Below are 17873 nucleotides of genomic sequence, written 5' to 3' on the forward strand. Positions count from 1 at the left end.
AGCCCCTGACATTTTATTCTTCCACAATTTTGCTGTCCTAATTTATGTGTATACTCTCTCCTTTAATAAAATATAAGTTCTATGTGCCCAGAAATGCTCCACATTTGTCTTTATTTTCCCAGTATTAGCATGTAGTAATTGAAGAATAGATACTTTTGATTGACTGGTGACCTCTAATCTTTTGTGCTTGGTACATGACCATTTTTCTTGAGTAAAACCCAAAATGCATTGAGGTATTCCAGACTAGAAGTGGGAAGCATGTTGCTTCAAGCACTGGCTTGCCCATCACATATTTCAAATCCAGTTTCTTATATCCTGCCTTTTAAGAAGTGGGCCAGATACATTATTAGCTGCATTGTTCTCCTAGCTATTGCTTTCCTTTATATTTTACATTGTATTGTTCTCTGTGTCCTGTGCACTGAAATTCTACTTCTTTGTCTCCTATATACATTTTTTAAATTTCTGTCCCAATATTTAATTTATATACCTTAATTTATGTCCAGTCTCTAATCTCTGCCAAATATTGACTGTATGACTGAGCATATCATTTCACTACTCAATGCCTCTAAGCAGCTCTTTAAAATAAAAACTGCAAAGGAGGTGTCATCTATCTTGATAGAAGGATTTCATTCAGGGTTCCCCATATCAATGAAATCACCCTTCAGATTCAAATTAATATAGAATGTGCCACATGTAACTAATATTTATTTCTTGAGTTTAAAAATTAATTTCAAGCTCTTATGAAGAGGAAGATGGAATTTGTATAGATTGGAGAATAATGGTGAGTGTTTTTGTTGTTCCTGTTTAGCTTGTGTGGCAATAGCAGAATGGCCCCAGATCTTTTCTGTTCCTGAGAGGTTTCCCTGGTTTGTCTAAGAGGCTGAAGCTCTGGAAAAGAAGTAAGGTTTAGTAATCCTCTCATTTCTCACTAGGAATTGACTAGATCATTAAAAAGGTCAAGTCAATTATAAAAGAATCATATTCCTTCTACTCATGAATTATCTCTGGACCAGAGATTATATTTTCTAAATGCTCTAGCTCATAATATTACCATGATTTCTAGAGCCATATATAATACAATAGCAACTTTTAGCTCTTATAACTTTTACTTAAAGTTCTTTCTTAAAAAATAAAACTACTATACAATAAAGAAGAGAAAACATTATTTCATTTTTTGTTGTTTAGTCATTTTTGACTCTTCATGACCCTATTTGTGATTTTTTGGGGGAAGTTACTTTAATTGTTTGTTATTTCCATCTCCAGCTCATTTTATAGATGAAGAAATAGAGGCTGGGGATATACAGTGTCTGAGGCCAGATTGAACTCAGGAATATGACTCCTCTTAACTCTAGGCCTACTATCCTGTCCTCTGCACCATCCAGCTGCCCCTACTTCATTTGAATAGACTAAGCTAAAATAGAATTAGGGGAGAATTATGTGTATCTCTCTACTGTCTCATTCATGCTAAGGCTGATTAAGTCTTTGAAATGCTATTTCACACATACTCCAGAAGCTACCTTCCTAGAAATGAAATTCAGCCTCCAGCATTTTTATTTATCCACACAGGTTGTACCAGAATAGAAAGTGATGCTGATGACCTGGATTATTTGTTATAGCCTCATGAAAGAATAAACATGGTGTTTTATTGCTCTAGAGAAAGGAAGTTTACTAGTACAAGCAGCAATTCATTTTTTTCACTTATGCAAGGATCTTTCCCAGCCTCACTCAAAACTCCAAAGCCTGGGGAGAACATAGGGTGAAATATTTTTATTCCTCTCTAAGCTCTCTAAGGAGGCTCCTCAACTGGCCCCTCTGCAGCTGGAACAGACAAGGGCAGCTATTAAAGGTTTTCTCTTTCAGCACATATATGCTTTCCCAAGAAGTAACAAAATCATGTCTTAGACTTCACATGTTCCTCGTCATGCCATGGAATGATTTTTTTTTGTAAAAAGTGGGGTAACTTCCCTACCCTCACCTGTAGTCGGTCAAATATTAATGCATTTTTTTTGATTCTTTTACAGGATCTATTCGGGGTATACTTAGCTTTTGTGGCTCTGCTAAAGTCTAAATAAAGATACATAGACATTATTTCAATAGTTGTTACTTTTATACTCAACAGCAGCTTTGTTAGGATTTCTTCCAGAAGCTGCCCCTGACACAAAGTAATACTTTTTATAGAATACCCAATCTCTAGCATTGTGAGTGCTTCAAAATTGGGAAGGAACTCCAACAAGCAGTGTCAATGAAAAGAACAGTCAAGATATCTGATCAATTTTGCTCAAATTTTTCTCTTTAAAAGAGAAGAAAAACATATAAAAATGTAATAGAAAAAAAAAACTGTTCTCCATATTACTCCTCTTCATTTTTATTTTCTCAAACTGAATTAGAATCAGGAAAAATTAGAACCTGAAGGGATACCATTTGGTTCACTACTTTGATTTTATAAATGAGAAAGTTAAGACCCAGAGAATTCAAATTACTCACTCAAGCTCAAGCAGTTTGGTTAATAATTTATAATAATGCTCTGATACTGTCATCACCTTGATGCAGGTCTACATGTCATTATGCCTAGACTATTTCAATAGCCTGCTGGTTGGCCTGCCTGTCACAAATCTCTCTGTAATTCAGCTCATGCTTCATTCAATCACCCAAGTAATTTTTCTAAAGTGATCATCAACCATGTCAAGCTCCCCTGCCCCAATCAACACACCTACATACAAATTCTGAATAAATTGAAATGGTTCTTAATCAAGCTTGTTCAGCTGTTTCATTCTTATAGTATTCCTCATTACCCCCATTTAAGATTTCCTTGGCAAAGATATTGGAATGATTTGCCATTTCCTTCTGAGGAAGGATGATGAGGAAACTGAAGCAAATAGGGTAAAGTGACTTGTCCAGAGTCAAATATCTAGTAAGTGTCTGAGTGAAAATTTGAACTCAGATCCTTCTAACAAAAGATCTGGCCTTTTATCTATTGAACCACGTAGTTGCTGGGGAAAAAAAAAAACACTTTCTTTTACCTTTTTTTTTTTAATATTCCTAGCACTTAGCACAATATCTAACACACAGTAGGAACTTAATAAATGTTTATTGCTTCAATGATTTAGCAAGTGTTTAATTAGTGCTTATAGATTAATAATGGACCTGAGTAAAGAACACTGGTCTTAGAAGCAGATACACTACTACTGGGGTCTAAAGCTACACATGTCAGCATAACAGGAAACAGTACCTGCACAGTACCTTTCATAGCAGGAGGTGTATAAACACTCTGCTTCCTCTGCTTAGGAGATGCATTCTGTGACTGAGGACAAAAAAGAGAAAGAGAAAAAAAAAAAGCTTAACAAATCAACAGAGACTCAAAACCCAAGCAATTCTATATGGGAAGTATCTGTGACATGTTTCTAAGCATCTCTCTGATGTTCCATTGCTACTTGGTAGAGATTTAGTCAAAAGTAATCTGAAATAAATCCATGAAAGCAGTTAGGTAACATTGTGTATTCAGCATTGGGCTTGGAAGAAGGAGAAGGAACTGAATTCACATCTAACCTGCAACATTGATTAGACTATGTGACTTTAGAGAAATCACTCAAAATCCCATAGCCTCAGTTTTCTCATCTGAATAGTGGGAATAATAGTACCAGTCTTCTAAGATTATTTTGGAGACTCAAATTATATAATTACAAAGTACTTTGCAAAACTTAAAGCTTAATATTGTTATGCCAAAGTCCCCTTTTAATGGGGTGACCCAGTTCCTCCAATTGTCCTATTTCGTATTCTGCCTTAGGTTATAACAGTCCCCTCTTAATGTTTGAGATAAAAGTTTTATAGACATTCCTTAATGTTTGACAAGATAAAGGTTTATCCATTTCAGATGTCATTAGAATATCAGTAATGTCATTGTTCTTGTTATTCCATAAAAAGCTTGCTGCCCCAATACTCGCTAGACTCTTTGAGATCATAGTCTCCTCTAGCCCTGGGATCAGCATGGATCCATTGGTCCCAGTATTTCTCTCCATTTAATAAATTATTGAATTGGTCTCTAATCTCTGTCTTGCTCAGTTTCTTTGGCATTACAATATAAATGCTAGCTAATATTATTATTACCTATGAAGAGAGTGCTTTCTCCTTTCTGAATAGGGTTGTTTTTGTTATAGCAAGCAAAAATTACTCTTTCTAGCTTCTATCCTTACTAGAACCATCTCCTAGTTTTGTCCTCTGAAATGAGCAAAATGAATCGGCTCCTTCTTCTGTATGATATTTTCCCAAATAACCAAATACAGTTATGTATTTCTATGAAATATTCTCCTTTCTAGGCTAGACAGTCCCCACTTAACTTTTCTTGACAAAGCTTGCATTTAACAATCTCATTTCATGGGATACACCCCCTTAGCTGATTGTCCCATGGCATGATCTGAAGGACTTGCACCATTCTATAAATGTGCTGTAGTTTACTCTTCCAAAACTGTGCTGCCTAGAAAGGAAAACCATATTTTAACCATGTTTTGATGAGGGCAGAGTCCAGCAGAACAATCTTCTCCTGAGGCCTGTGTGTACACCATGCTCTCAGCTTTATGCAATCTAAGACCACATTACCTTTCTAATCAGTAGTTACACTATTAACTCATATTGAACTCACAGGCCACTGCAGTGCTCACTTCTTCATAATTACCTTTAAATGTGTGTCAGTGACATTAAGAGTTTAAGAGAGATTATCCCAAGGGTGATAAGGTATATTTTCTCACTAAGGAAAGGTAATCTGAGAGGTTAGTTTTCAAAACTTGTTCCCCTAGTAAACATCAGAGCTAGAAACATCTTTGTTTTGCTTCTTGCTGTGATGTTTACAGAAAACAGAAGAAAGAAAAAATTGTGACAGAAACAAAAGAAAAAAATTGGCGAAGAAAACAAAAGGGCACCAAGGTAAAGAATCTTGGAAAGACATATCCTTATGGGGCTTCCTAGGAACAATGAGGTAATCCTTATTTATAATCATCCTGAAAATTACATGAGCAGTTTCATTGCCTCATTTATCTGAAATAGCTCAGTCAGGGGACCATTCTTTGTCCTAGTCTCCAAATGTGCACTTTCCTTTTCCTGACAAAACTTGCATTTAACAATCCCATTTCATGGGATACAGGGTCAGACTAAGGTTACAAAAGAAGGACTTTGAAAAAAACAGGAACTTACTTAAGTGTAGAAACCAGAAAGGTTCTCTGATGATCTTTTTCAGATTAAAAAAAAAAAATAGATTTTCTCTCTCTCAGCTAAACCAATCAGTTCTATAATGATTTTTCAATTTACATTTCAAAGTCCAGCAGATAGGAACCTTTGTTAATGAGATTGGGTTTTTGAAATGTTTATTTTTGTCTAACAAATCCCAATTCTGCATATTTTTTGGGGGGAAGGGGAAAGTGGGGAGGAGTATTCCAAACCTATCCAAAAAAAAAAAATAAGTAGGTGAGCCAAAAAGTCCTGCTGTGCACACATTTCTCATCCTCTTTAACCTTAATATGTGATCCTTGGTTTTCTTGTAGACTTTCTTTAGAGTATCAGACAGAGCATCAGGATGACTGTATTTACATGATGGCAAAATAACCATTTGAAAAGTGAAAATTTCCATTAAGTCAACAAGTTATCTGGTCAATTTGAGACCAGCAAGTAGCTTGATGCATTCTCCACCTCCTTCCCCCACACTTATTTGAATGTTTGTTTTGGGACTAGACCTAAGACACAGCTAAACATAGGAAAATAGAGTGCACACTCTTTGGTCTGTTGACACATTTGACAGAAGTAGAGATCTCTGGAATTAATTCTATAGCTTCAATCACATCTGATTACCATAAGGCTTGGCTTACCATAGGAATTGCATATGTTCTCCATAAATGTATAAAAGCTCAAGTGAAAGATGAGTTCTCTAGATAATCTCCATTTGGTAATGAGACATTTGTAAAGATTCTCAAGAATGTACCTGGGTCTAAAATTAAAATAATCAATATCATGCATTACTATCATAATGATTTTACTATTATAATTACTAATACAATGATTCTCATCTGTTTGAATATATCTGAAAGTGAGAAAAAAGCCAAATTGCACCTTGCAGGAGAAAGGAAAGGAAAAATAAAAACACCACACAAACATTTGCTTAGCACCTGTTATGCACCAGGTCCTGTGCCTTATAAATATTATCTACTTTGGTCCTTACATCTTGGGAGCTAAGAGGTGTTATTATCAGTCTCATTTTACAGTTGAGGAAATTAACTTTAAGTGACCTGGGTCCTGTATGTAGGAAGTATCTAAAGCTCTATTTGAAAATGTGTCTTTTTGATTCCAGGTCTAATCCTATTCACTGTGCCATGTAGCTGCTTTTAAGTCATTCAGTTAGAGTAGGGACATGTAAGGATGCTTTCTATTTTCTTTAAAAAGGAGTTACTTACTGCTGCAGGTTTTTACAATAATTACAAAATTAAATGAATTGAACAGATTTAAATAAGAAACAGGGATTTCACATGAGTATTTTAAAGGAGACCCCCTTAGTGAGATAAGAAGACTGAGAATCAGCCTAAGAGCCAGAAAGTTAGGAATTCAAAACATACTTTTGATCTATAGTGGCTGTGTCATCCGGTTTCATAAACATGACTCCTCAGTGCTTTAGTATACAAAGCTCCTTGAGACCAGAACTTAGACTGCAGGTGCTGGTTTTTATTGGCACAGAAGTTTTTTTTTTCATTTCTGGATGCTCTCTACAGCAAAACTTCTAAAACTGTGGATTGTGACCCCATAGTGGGTCATATAAATGAATACAGGGATTGTAAAACTGTGATTTATTATCTGTAAATGTTTGATTTGTATATTATACACATATACATATAATTTATATACCTATTTATTTGGGGTCATGTAAAAAGTTTCTTGGGCAAAAAGAGGTTGTGAATGGAAAAGGTTTAAGTTCTGACAGAGCACTGATGATGAATTCAAATATAAATGGGGGCAAGGAAACCATACACAAAGCTTCTTTCAGGATAAATGTTGATTTAAAAAAACACATTATGTTAATATATTTTTATGTTTAAAATATGTTTCCCAATTTCATTTTAATTTGATTCAGGAGCACTTGGAATGTTGTAGGCTGTGTGCCTGATCACTGGCTCTGTTCCAGATCAATGAAATCACAGATTCAGCACCTATAATCTTGTAGGGCAAAGCTGGATTATTTGAAAGGTAAAAATCTCATATAATACTATCTTGTATTTTACCACAAAACATTAAACCTTTGGAATTTTGAATAAAGTTTAATGTGTTAAATTTAAATGATTATATTTTAAATATATATTTTAAAGAATTCAAAGGTATATATGTATATTTGTAAAAGATGTAATTTAACTTACTTCTCCTTGTGAGTTGGTCACCCTCTTCTCATCTATTTCTATGAAAAAAGAAGACATAACATATCAGGGAATTTTATATATTAATATAAATTAAAAGCTTCAATTAAGGTTTCCTGTAAGTTTAAAGTTATTGATTCAAGGGCTCCCTTTTCACCTTCCTCTTTATATGGTACACTGCTTTATAGAAAACATCCATTCAAAATTCAATGAAAATCAATTCAATTTTGTTAGAGAAAAAAATTATATATAATACTATATATAACAAATAAATTTTAAATAATTGCTTTCATATTATCTCCCTCATCAAATTATGAGCTCCTTGAGAGAAAGGATTCTCTTTTGCTCTTTTACCTCCAGTTGGTAGCACAGTGTATAGCACATAGTAGGTGCTAAATAACTGCTTTTTGATGGACATTAATAACTATATGAAAAATGCTCCAAATAACTAATAATAAATAAAATGCAAATGAAAATATTCCTGAGTTTTCACTTGATTATCAGAAAATTGTTAATGATGATAAAAGATGGTATTAGTCAGTGTTGAAGGGGTTGTGGAAAGATGGGAACATTATTTCATTGTTGGTGAAAATGAATCAGTTCAACTGATTCTGAAAGCATTGATCTAGAAATTCCACTATGAAACATATACACCAAAGAAAGTCACTGAAAAGAAGAATAAGTTATAGTATATGAATATTATGGAACATTATTGTTCTGTAAGAAATAATCAGCAGGATGATTTCAGAAAGGCTTGGAGACACTTGCATGAACTGATACTATGTGAAGTATCATGAGAACCATGAGAACACTGTACACAGCAACAACATGATTTTGTGATGATCAACTGTGGTGGACTTGGCTCTTTTCAACAATGAAGTGATTCAGGCCAATCCCAATTGTGATGGAGAAAGCCATCTATATTCAGAAAGAGAACTGTAGGGACTGAGTATGGATCACAACATAGTATTTCCACTTTTTTGTTGACTAATTTTAGCCTGTAGATTGCCCCAGAAACTTTTCATTTTGAAAGAGCATTTTTTATGAAATTACAAAATTTCATAATTAGAAGGAACTATAAAAACCATTCAATCAAACTATTACTTAAAAATTCTAGCTGCTTGTCTGACAAGTGATCATCCATTCTTCCCTTGATTAACTCTGTTAGAAACACACAGGCTCTGGAAGCAGCCCTTTCTCCTTTTGATCATTTCTTTTGGTCAAGCAGTCTTTCCCTGCATTAAACCTAAATTTGTCTCTTTGTCACTTTCTTCTGCGGATCCTAGTTTTGCTCTCCAGAATTATGTAAAACAATTTTGCTGTGATATTGCATTACTGATTTACATTGACTTTGTTGTTGTTTGCTTGCTTTTTGTTTTCTTTCTCATTTTTTTCCTTTTTGATCTGTTTTTCTTGTGCATCATAAAATATGTATAGAAGAACTGCATACATTTAACATATTGGATCACTTGATGTCTAGGGGAGGGAATAGGGGAAAGGGAGAGAAAAAATTGTAACACAAGATTTTGCAAGGGTGAATGTTGAAAACTATCTTGGCATATATTTTGAAAATAAAAAGTTACTATTAAAAATAAAATAAAAAAGAAGGGTCTCTGGGGCTGGAGAGTACTTTTGAAGCATGAATTTCCAAGGTTAAAATGATCTTCCAGAATGAAAAGTTTCTGGGGCAATCTACAGGCTAAAATTAGTCTGCTGCAAATGCTGCTGACCTTTAGATCAGTCTCTATCCCTAAAACAATTGGACCTATTTTAGGAGAATCAAGTAATTGTACCACCTAAAAATACTTGTTAATGATCAAATGACTACATAAATTGTTCTGAGCCTCAATGTTGAGTGTATAATAATAACATCCAATTCAGCAAGCCAAAATAGCTTTAGGTGGAATGTACTGGTTGAATGAATAGTATTTAAAACTGTTTACTGTATTTTTGTTTTGGTTTCTAGAAAAGACTAGTATCTAATATGTGAGTGGAAGTTCTGGATAATTCTAGCAAATTCTGCCTTCCTTATCTTAACTAGGGAAGAAATAGAACTGTCAATTGAGAAAAATAATACCCTGAACTTGATGCAATCCTTGGAAAAATCTTGTAGAAAACCAGAAAGATAGTGATAATATTATATTCAATATTTCACTCTTTGGGTGCAAATACTTTCATCATCACCTTTGAGTTATTAGGGAGGAACAGTTTTAACAATGGCAGCATTGTGATCTGTGGAATTCTTAAATGTCACTGGGTTGTCTTAAAGTTGTTTTATTGAAGAAAGTTTCAAAAATCTATGTAGAAGTTAAGACAAGTTGTTAATAGGAATGAAATAGGATCTAATCATCCAGTATTATATTTTTCTTACTACATTAATCATTGCACATGAATACCATGTCAATACACAGTTCCAGCCTTGCAATAAAAGAATTTCAGCAAAATTAGCAGAAATATGTTAAATATTTCCTATATGCATTGGCTCTGTGCTAATAATTTCATGAATGCCAAGACAGATATGACACAGACTGTTCTAAAGGAGTTTATGGTCTGCTGGGGGAAAAAGGCCAGAAAAAACATGTACACAAATAAAAATGATACAAAGGAGTTTGAGTTAATATAAAAGAGAGGGTAGGCAATATGTTGAAGAGGGAGGAGGAGGAAGAAATCAACTGTTATTATACAAATACTTGCTCCAATCAATCAAACTAATTTATCTGATTCCCTCCTCCCCCCAAGTAGTCCTATGACTGAATTAGCTAAATCAGTTCTATGCCATGTAGATACAGGATGAGAGATCTGGTTTTCCAGATTTTTGTTTTGAATTTGAGGTAGGGAAGCTAATAATAACAAAATTGAGGCAACAGAACAAAGTAATGAGTGAAGTAGGGGCAGAAAATATTTCAGAACATTCATCCCAATCTCACACGTCAGTCTGATGACTTTTTTCATCCTTTCCCCCTCTTCCTTTCCTACCACTCCTCCCTACCTCTCCTATCTTTCTCTATCTCTGTCTCTTTATTTGTTTGTCTGTCTTCTGTCTGTGAGAGACATTGGGTGTCTGTAAACTTCAAAGTCAATGTATATCAATAATGCAATATCACATGGCATTAGGCTTCATTAAAAAAAAAAAAAAGCATATTGTTCAAAAGCAGGATCCTAGAAGTTCCATTCCAGTATGTCCTATTCTCACAATAACTGAAGTTTTATTTTCATTTTAGGATACCATGTTGTAAGAAAGATATTAATAAGCTTGAGATAATCAAAAATGGGAAACCAGAATATTCTTGAGATGCCATCTGAAGTTGACCTAGTATGACAGTGGACAGTTCAGTGAACAGTGTTGTGCCTAGAGACATCAAAACCTGAAGTTCAAATCTGACTTCAAACACATTTGCTAGTTTTGTGACCCTGGACAAATCTCTTAAGCTTTACTTCAGTTTCCTTACCTATAAAATGGAGATAATAACAGCACCTACCTCTCAGGAGTTTTTTGAGGATCAGACAACATAATAGTTGTAAAACATTTAACATGTGACTTGGAACAGAATAAGCACCTTGCAAATGTTAGCTGTAAATATTAATATTATTTTATAGTTCTCATTATTAACAGTGGAAGGAACTTGGATGTTTAGCATGAAGGAGAGAAGACTTAGGGAGACATAACACATATCTTCAAATATTTGAAAATTTGTCATATATAAGAGAGATTTAAATTGTTTTACATAATTCTGGAGAGCAAAACTAGGATCAGCAGAAGAAAGTGACAAAAAGACAAATTTAGTTTTAATGTAAGGAAAGGCTGCTTGACCAAAAAAAAAAAAAAAAAATGATCAAAAGGAGAAAGGGCTGCTTCCAGAGCCTGTGTGTTTCTAATAGAGTTAATCAAGGGAAGAATGGATGATCACTTGTCAGACAAGCAGCAGATAGAATTTTTGTTTAAGTGATAGTTTGATTGAATGTTTTTTATAGTTCCTTCTAATTACAAAATTTTGTAATTTCATAAAAATGGCCATATATATATAAAATACATATTTCCACTTGAAGAGTTTATTTTAATTATGTTTTGAAATATACTGTACCCTAAAGGCCTCTCTCTTCCTTATAACATACATAAATTCTTCTTCAAAATTTTCTGGGTTTTGTCTACCTTAGATAAAATTCTCAATAAAAATGCAGGAAAGACACAGATGTTATCCAAGGGTAATCCTGGAGGGATTAGCTATTATAGTTTGTTGGAAAAAACTGACTTGATCTTGAATCAGCAGTTATTTCTCTATTAAATACAAATAGGATTTAAAATCAAAATAGGATGAAATAATTTATACTAAGTTATAGCTGGTCAGTCAGATTTCTTAGTATATGTTTGTGATCAATTCTCAGAAAACCCAAACTGAAATCTGCTTCCCAGAGCAGCAAATGTTTTATTTTTTTTCTTTGGAATTTATCCTTTTTATTTTCCTCCCTTTATCCTACCTTGTACTCTCTGACTCCCCATCCAGTTTATACAGATTTTACATGAATCTCACCCTACACAAATCAAGCTTCTCTCTATGAGCCCCTCCCTCTAGCAACTAGGAGTGGAGTTAACTATTGTGTTAATTTAAATATTTAATATTTCAATTATGAAATGTTTTCATGAGGAAGATAAAGATTAGCTAGATAAGTGAATTATGCTTCCTAAATAATTCAAAATTAATAAATAACTGACTAGATTAAAAAAGGAAACAAACAAAGAAAAATGTGTAACAAAAAACACCCTTGTTTCAAGACTGAGACAATTTGGAATCATTAGCAATGTAACTAACTTTTCCAGAGCCATTATGGCATAAGGAACTCATTGCTTTAAATCTTCATTAACCCAAGAGCTTTCTGAGCAAATTTATATACAATTGCTTTCATTCCAAATTGTCCTAGCTAGTGCTATCAGAATTTTCTTCTTCAAACAAAGCTTATTTACATAACTGCTTTTGCTCAGGGACCTGCAGTGTTTCCTTCTATTTTTTAAAAAGTCATCTCAAATTTTATTTATTTTTTAAACATGTTAAAATATGTTAAATCCAATATATGTATGCATATTTATACAATTATCTTGCTGCACAAGAAAAATCAGGTCGAAAAGGAAAAAAAATGAGAAAGAAAATAAAATGCAAGCAAACCACAAAAAGAGTGAAAATGCTATGTTGTGATCCAAGCTCAGTTCCCACAGTCCTGTCTCCATGCAGATGGCTGTTTTCAACATAAGACCATTGGAACTGGCCTCAATCATCTCATTATTGGAAAGAGTCATATGCATCAGAATTGGTCATTGTATAATCTTTCAACTCAAATTTTAAAGGTGTTAATACCAACTTTTTATCACCAATACCTTTCCAAATTATTTCTTTGCTACTCCTCAACATGTCAGTCTCTCCTTCAATCTTTGCTTATGTTAATTTTTTTATTAGACACTTAGCAAAGAATTATAGAAAGACCATTAGATTTGAAGACAAAAAATTTAAATCAAGTCTTGCCATTTATTGGAGGCAGGAGACTGAGCAGGCAAGGTCTAGAGTTAGAAAGACCTAAGTTTAAATCTGGCATCAGATATCTACTAGCTGCATATTACTAGATGAACCACTTAACCTCTGTTTGCCTTAATACACTGGAGAAGACAATGGCAAACCATTCCAATATCTTTGCCAAGAAAAGTATGATCTATGGGGTCATAAAGACTCAGACATGACTGAACAGCAATGACAATAACCTATCATTTACTATCTACAGGACCATGGGCAAATCAAGTAACTTTCTAGTTTCCTTATTGTAGGGGAATAGTAAAATTGGTATCACTTAACTCAAAGAATCTAATAAGTAATATATGTAAAAGTACTTTTTAATATGTAAAATTTTCTGTAAAAACACACTATTATTATGATTATTATTACTTCTTTTCCATTGGAATCCTAGGCCTATTTTCTTTTTTATCCCCTGTATTTATCTATACCATTCTTCAAAATACATTTCAAAACCTATCTTCTGCACTTTACATTGTTGACTAATCCCAATACACTTTGATCAATCTCTTTTTTTGTAGAGGGCTGAAACTCTTGAGTTGATGCACTGAGGTCAGGACTACCAAGCACTTGAGGCTAACTACTGATTAGACAATACTTTATGGGCATATGCTTGGAAAATGGCCCTTCCCACTATCCTGTGCTGGCTTGATGATTGATGTATACAGAGAGTTGTAGGAGAGACTAGGGGGTGGAGTAAGACTAGCCAGGGTCACTTTTGGTGGTGGACGAGGAAGAAGATGGTCGTGGAGATCCTACTTCTATCCTGTTCACTTCCACCACTAAAGACCAAGAATAAAGATCAAGGACTTTTGCTTATCCTGACTCCAGCTGATTCTGAGGTATCCTGGGCACTAGCGCAGTCATCACACTTTTTCTTGCTGCTTCAGTATTTACATATCCAATTTATACTACATGATTTCATATTTAATGTTTTTTCTCTGATATATTTGTTTATTTATGTTTTGTCTCAGCCTAACTCTTTAAAAAATTACATATATTTCTAAGACTCTTGTCTGACACTGTCGTTTTGTCTCTCTGTCTTTTACTTCTTTTATATCTCTTCATTGAGTCTACCTCAGGGTTATAGGCATTGGAATTAAATTCATTTTGATTAGCAGGAACATGCTGGAGTGAACACAGCACCATATCATCTCTACTACTTACTATGAAAACATTTAATATCTCTCGGTCTCAGTTTCTAGAGTTTCAGTTTTCTCAGGTGGTAATATAAAGTCTCTTCCAGCTCTCAATGCTATCATTACAGTGCTAGAATTTGATTAATCTGAAGAGTTTTGGAGGAAAAAGGATCTATGTCTTTGTATTATTGAGTTTTAGATGGTGATAAGGTATTCAAATGGATAAATTCTGTGAACAGGGAGACATATGTGCATGACAGGTTCTGAATAAAAGTTCATCAGTTAGTTGATGGTAGAGAAATAGATCTGACAGACAGTGATAAGTGAAAAATGGATTTGACTGAAGAGTGTAGGAGAAAAATAGTTATCTTGGAGAAGCAGAAATGGCAAGTTGATAAGACAGAGCAATCTAGTTGCTTCAGAGTAAAAACTGAAAAAAAATAAGTCTTTGAGAAAAGACTGCCAAGATTGTATACTATGATGAACTAAATAAAGGCTAACATGGAGGGAAAAAAATTTGAATACCCTTTCAGAATGTCATAGGAGATTAGGGGTACACAGAAATCAGTTCCTATGGGCTCACAAGAACCAATGATTAAATTTACAGTGTGAGCATTTACACATCAGAAATCTGCAAATACCACCAATCAGGAATTGCTTTATCCTTTTGTTGATTGGCTAGCCTTTACATTAAAGAGATGGAGAAACTGTTAATAATGTAGAATAAACTTTAAAATGTGTTGTATATTTTGAAAGAATCAGTTATTAAATATTTTCCAGAATATTCCTCCTAAAAACTTTGATTTTCATAGTAAATTCAAGACAAAAGAAAACTAAGAGGAATGTGGGGGCATTGTTCAAATTCAATTCAAGCAAGATTTTAAGTGTTTATGTGCCAAGTTCATCTTCCCAAGTTGAAAGCTGACCTCAGACACTTATTAGCTATGCAATACTGGGCAAGTCACCTACCCCTGTTTGCCTCAGTTTTCTCATCTGTAAAATGAGGTAGAGAAGAAAATGGCAAAGCACTCCAATATCTTTGTCAAGAAAATCCCAAATGAAAAGTTGGACTCGATTGAAATGTCTGAATAGCACCAATATATGCCAGCCAGAAATAGCATAGCATGATGAATAGAGATGACTAGTATGATCTTAGTTGAAGGTCCATTTTTAATGTATGTTGATTTGTGAGATGTTGTAATTTGTGAGATCTGTAAGTCATTTAACCTTTCCATGCCCAAGTAACTTACTAAGATTATAAAAGAAGGGGCTGGTTTGTATTTGTAATAAAAAAAAGTTCCTCACCAAGAATTCCCTGTGCTGAGAAAAAAAATCTGCATAAATAATAATCTGTATATATAAGTGATCTGTATAAAAATTCAACAGGCTCTATGTTATGTATCTTTAATACAAAGACAAAAAAAATTAGTTCTTTACATCATGGAGCTTTACATTTTACTGGCAAGAAACACCATCTAAACATATATATATATATATATATGAAATCATTGTAATTTGGAAGAAAAGTACTAACTACATAGTGTTTCCTGCCAGCAGCTTTTTTTCAACTTAAAAGTTTTGAAGGGCATCATGTTGGAGGTAGAATTCAAGTTAAAACTTGAAGAGATCTCTAACAGACAAATATAAAAACAGGATTCTATTCTGAGGGACAGGCTTGGAGAAGTGAGATGAAATGTGAGGTAAAAAATTGTAGAGTGTATCAGTTTGACAGAAGGTTAGATGCATGATGGAGAGTAGTCTCAAGTTTCTAGGAAAGTTAGGCTGGAGACAGACTATGAAGGATTTCAAATGCCCAACAGAAGAGTTTGTATTTTATCGTAGAGACAAAAGAGAGTGCTAGAATGTCATGGGCAAAGCAATGACAAGATTAGATTTGTGTTTTAGGGGTGTCAATTTGTAGCTATGTTAAGAATAGATTGGAGAGAGAGAGAATCTAGAGGTGGTGAGTCCACTTAGAAAGCAATAGTTTAGGCCAGAAATAATTATGGATGAATCTATGGTAGGGGCAGTATGTTGGAGAAGGAAATAGCAAACCACTACAGTAACTTTGCCAAGAAAATCCTAAATATGGTCACAAGGAGTTGAACACAACTGAAAAATGACTGAACATCTGTTAATCACTTCAGAGAAATCAAGAAAGATGAGGACAGAGAAAAATACATTAGAGTCAGTAATTAAAGATCATTAGTTTGTCAGTTAACAAGTATTTTTACAATGTACCAGATACTGTTCAAAGCACTAGGTATATAAGGAAAAGCAAAAACACAGCTTCTGCTATGGCTCACATTATACTGGGGAGACTATAGGCAAATAACTGTTCATATAACATATATATAGTATTAATGGAAGAGAATTTCAGAGAAAGCACTAGCAATGGGGACTGAAAAAAATCTGAAGAAGAAATTTGAATTGAGTCTTGAAGATATTGAGCCAGAAGTGAAGTTAGAACTCTTCAGGCATGGAAAAGAGAGTCAATGAAAAGAGAGTTAAAAAAAATTCTTTGTAGCAAGCAAGAACTTCAGCTAGAAGTGCAGGAGAATTGGATTGGTAGAATACATCAAGGGGAATAGAACGTAGGAAGACTGAAGGGATAGAAAGTGGTCAGATTATGAAGAGAGTTTGTAAATGACGAACATTTAATAAATCATTTTATATTTGACCCCAATAGTAATAGAGAACCAGTGAAGTGGAGTAAGGGAGTGACGTTATCAGATAGATGCTTTAGGAAAAATCATTTTGTCAATTTAATTGGAATAGGAAGAGACTTTAGGCAAGTAAAACAACTTGAAGATTAGAGCAATCATTCAAATTTGAGGTTATGAGGGCTTTTAGCACCATGCCAGCTTTTTACATAGAGAAAAGGGATTTTACATGAGAAGTATTGCTAGCAGTATCCCTAGAACATCAATTATTGATAGGAATGTCTGTATTAAGAGTCAAAAATAGATCAGAATTGATTAGGAAAGGCTGTACAAAGTTCTACAAATATTCCAACAAAACTTGAAAATAGACTGATATCTGAAGTAAGTATAAGAAAAAAATTGAGAACATTAAGGATATAAGCTTGGATGACTGGGGAAATGGTGATGCCCTCAACAATAATATGAAAATTGGAAAGAAGTGGGGCTTGGATAGGAATGATATAATGGGTTCTGTTTTGGACATGCTCAGTTTGAAGTGCCTACAAAACATCTAGTTTAAGATATATAAATGCAAGATTGAAACTTAGAGGGGTGAATGATTATATTCAACTGAGAATCATCTATATAGATTGTTATTAGAGGAAAGTTATTGCAGGTAGGGAAAGTTGAAGATATATTGGAGGATGTTTAAGATTTACACAATGAATGACTAAAAAAGATACTTTAAACATCACTTTCATTGAAACAAGCCTTGAAATATTTTTGTTGTTGTTGTTCAATCATTTCAGGCATACCCAAATCTTTGTGATTATTTAGGTTTTTCTTGACAAAGATACTGGAGTGATTTCTCATTTTATTGTCCAGCTCATTTTATAGGAAACTGAGGCAAACCCAGTTAAGGAACTTGACCAAGGTCACACAGGTAGTAAATGCCTGAGACCAGATTTGAACTCAAGAAAATTAGTCTTCCTGATTCCAGGTCCAGTGTACCACTTAGATCCCTAGAAATATAGTTAGACAATTTTGTTCATGGATAAAATTAACTTTATTTTATACTGTTTAGAATATTTATGAACTTGATTGGAATATCCACATTTAGATAGTTTAGATAATAGATTTAGAACTGGAAAAGAC

At 33.9% G+C, this 17873-nt stretch overlaps 1 protein-coding gene across 2 annotated transcripts in view; it reads right to left on the reverse strand.

Annotated features, from left to right (window-relative positions):
* PPP1R1C (protein phosphatase 1 regulatory inhibitor subunit 1C) overlaps positions 1-17873 on the reverse strand; it is a 175750-nt gene that overhangs the window by 82237 nt on the left and 75640 nt on the right. Inside the window, exons 3-4 of one of the 2 annotated variants that reach the window (XM_031960369.1) lie at positions 7386-7423; positions 3230-3301 (exon numbers count right to left, since the gene is read on the reverse strand). In XM_031960369.1, the coding sequence (XP_031816229.1) occupies positions 3230-3301; positions 7386-7423 (110 nt within the window). The remainder of the gene's footprint in view (positions 1-3229; positions 3302-7385; positions 7424-17873) is intronic. The other variant, XM_003764022.4, reaches the window with a different exon arrangement.

Source organism: Sarcophilus harrisii, chromosome 3 (genome assembly GCF_902635505.1).
Source record: "Sarcophilus harrisii chromosome 3, mSarHar1.11, whole genome shotgun sequence".
Taxonomy (NCBI): domain Eukaryota; kingdom Metazoa; phylum Chordata; class Mammalia; order Dasyuromorphia; family Dasyuridae; genus Sarcophilus; species Sarcophilus harrisii.